Below are 2,031 nucleotides of genomic sequence, written 5' to 3'. Positions count from 1 at the left end.
CACATGACATTTCCGAATTAACTTTTTATAACTGAATATCAAGACCGTGAATGTTACAAACAATGAAGATCGGAAAACGCCAACAACGGTCAAAGCGGATCTTGGTGCTCGATATAATATTCTAATGTGTGAATCTATTACAATTCTCGGTTCAAATAAACCGCGCGCCGCATAATCGTCAGACTTTCAACGCAGCTCAAAATCGAATAGTGTAACGTAATATCACAATTAAATTATCACAATCTAATAAATCGATGCTCGTATAGCCTCTATTAAATCCTGTGAAAATAACTTATTGCAAAAAATATTAACTTTTTGTATTAAAGATAATTATGCATATTAAATTTCCGTTGACCTGTGAACTTCAAAGCTGTTAACGACTTCATAAAATTATGTTTATTATTATACTGACTTTCTTATAAGACCGTTATAAATCTTTAATTGTTTTCCTATATTGCTTTCTGTTATATTTGCGACGAAACAGCTCTAAAATCTTTCATACCAATTTTCGTATTCGTAACGACAAGGAAGAAGTGACGTGCCTATAACGGTGAGCCTAACTAACAATAAAAAATTAAATAGTCTTCAATCCTGCAATCCTTTGCGACGTATTTAGTAGGTAGGTACACATGCATGTACAATATATTATTACTATTTAATAATATTTAATTAATGTTTAAATGCAAGTTTTTGTTTCATTAATATCAGCCTATTAAGAACCATACATTATACATGTTACATAATATAACAGTCATTTTTATTATTATATATTATTCTAAATGACATCATTAATCCTTTTTTTTCATTAATTTTAATAATTTCTTTTTAGATCTAACTTTAGATCCAGATTAATAATACTCTTACAAAATAACAATTTGTACATCGTTATGTGTACCTTCAATAGCTGTTTAATTGTCTTGGGATTAAATCAAATTTAACATTACATGGATTTGAACAGATCTTCACTTGCAATATTTAATTTAAAAGTACCCACCCTCTCAGAAATCGCACAAGATGTGTATATACAACGTGTACTAATTTAGCAAACACATTATATTTGTTACATCTATCATTATGTAATAATAGCTCTGCAAGACGGAATGGCAAAAGAGTTCCGCGAGGTGAAGGTCGATATAGCTGCGTGCCCTTGTTTAACCAGACAACCATACAATCTTGCAGGAGTAGGTAAAAAGTTGAATGAGCTCCTAATTTCTCTTTAAAAGTAATATCCTTAATATCCTTAAAAATTTACAGGAATAAATGGCAACTCATCGTTGATGGAAATCGGTGGTCCCGAAAACGTTGTGTCGCACAATGACTATGGCATTCTGACCTGGAAAGTTCAAGAATTACTATCATCTGCCTACTTCGATTCCTTCATTTTCGGAAATGGTTATGCTGCAAAGCCATACATGCTTTATAATGGACATGTACGTATATTATCGATACTTTCATGCACAAAAGGGATAATATTAATATGATATTATTATACTAACAAGACGACAAAAGATATTAAACTGTATGATAAACTACGCATTTTATAAACTAATTTACTGTTACTTTATCGTTGTTTTAATTCTATTTATTTATTACTATTCAGATAATTTTGTTAATAATGCTCTTATAATGTACACTTGCTCCAATTCTATTGCAATGTCTCTATTTCTCAAAAACACAACTGTTCTTGCAGCTCATTGTGAACGCGATGTACAGAGCACCATCGAATTTCACGAACGCGAGTCGCATTGTTTTCGCAGATGCAAGTAACAGACAGAGAAGAATAGAAATGTTAACAGATCCAGATCAAATGCTATGCTCCTACATGGGCAGTTTTTTTATTAGCGACGGTAGGCCAGGCCTAGTTCTCAGAGTGCGCGCCAAGGGTCAAACATCGATCGATCGATTCGATATCATAACAATAATGCAAAACAGTCTCTATGAACATTTCGGTGCAAATAAGATGCGTCCTATCGGTAATTAGCAATCTTGTAAAGTATATTTAGTTAAATATAATAGATAAATTGATGTCGA

General features: G+C 32.1%; 1 protein-coding gene across 1 annotated transcript in view; it reads left to right on the top strand.

Moving 5' to 3' along the window:
• Positions 1–1,100: 1,100 nt before the first annotated feature.
• Positions 1,101–2,031, top strand: part of LOC105454640 — a 1,632-nt gene continuing 701 nt past the window's right edge. Inside the window, exons 1-3 of the mRNA XM_011697398.1 lie at positions 1,101–1,185; positions 1,255–1,430; positions 1,691–1,973. Coding sequence (XP_011695700.1) covers positions 1,101–1,185; positions 1,255–1,430; positions 1,691–1,973 — 544 coding nt within the window. The remainder of the gene's footprint in view (positions 1,186–1,254; positions 1,431–1,690; positions 1,974–2,031) is intronic.

This window comes from Wasmannia auropunctata, unplaced genomic scaffold (assembly GCF_000956235.1).
Source record: "Wasmannia auropunctata unplaced genomic scaffold, wasmannia.A_1.0 LD335980.1, whole genome shotgun sequence".
NCBI classification, from domain to species: Eukaryota; Metazoa; Arthropoda; class Insecta; order Hymenoptera; family Formicidae; genus Wasmannia; species Wasmannia auropunctata.
Note: the sequence above shows the minus strand (reverse complement) of the source record. Positions and strands in the feature narration are given on the sequence as shown.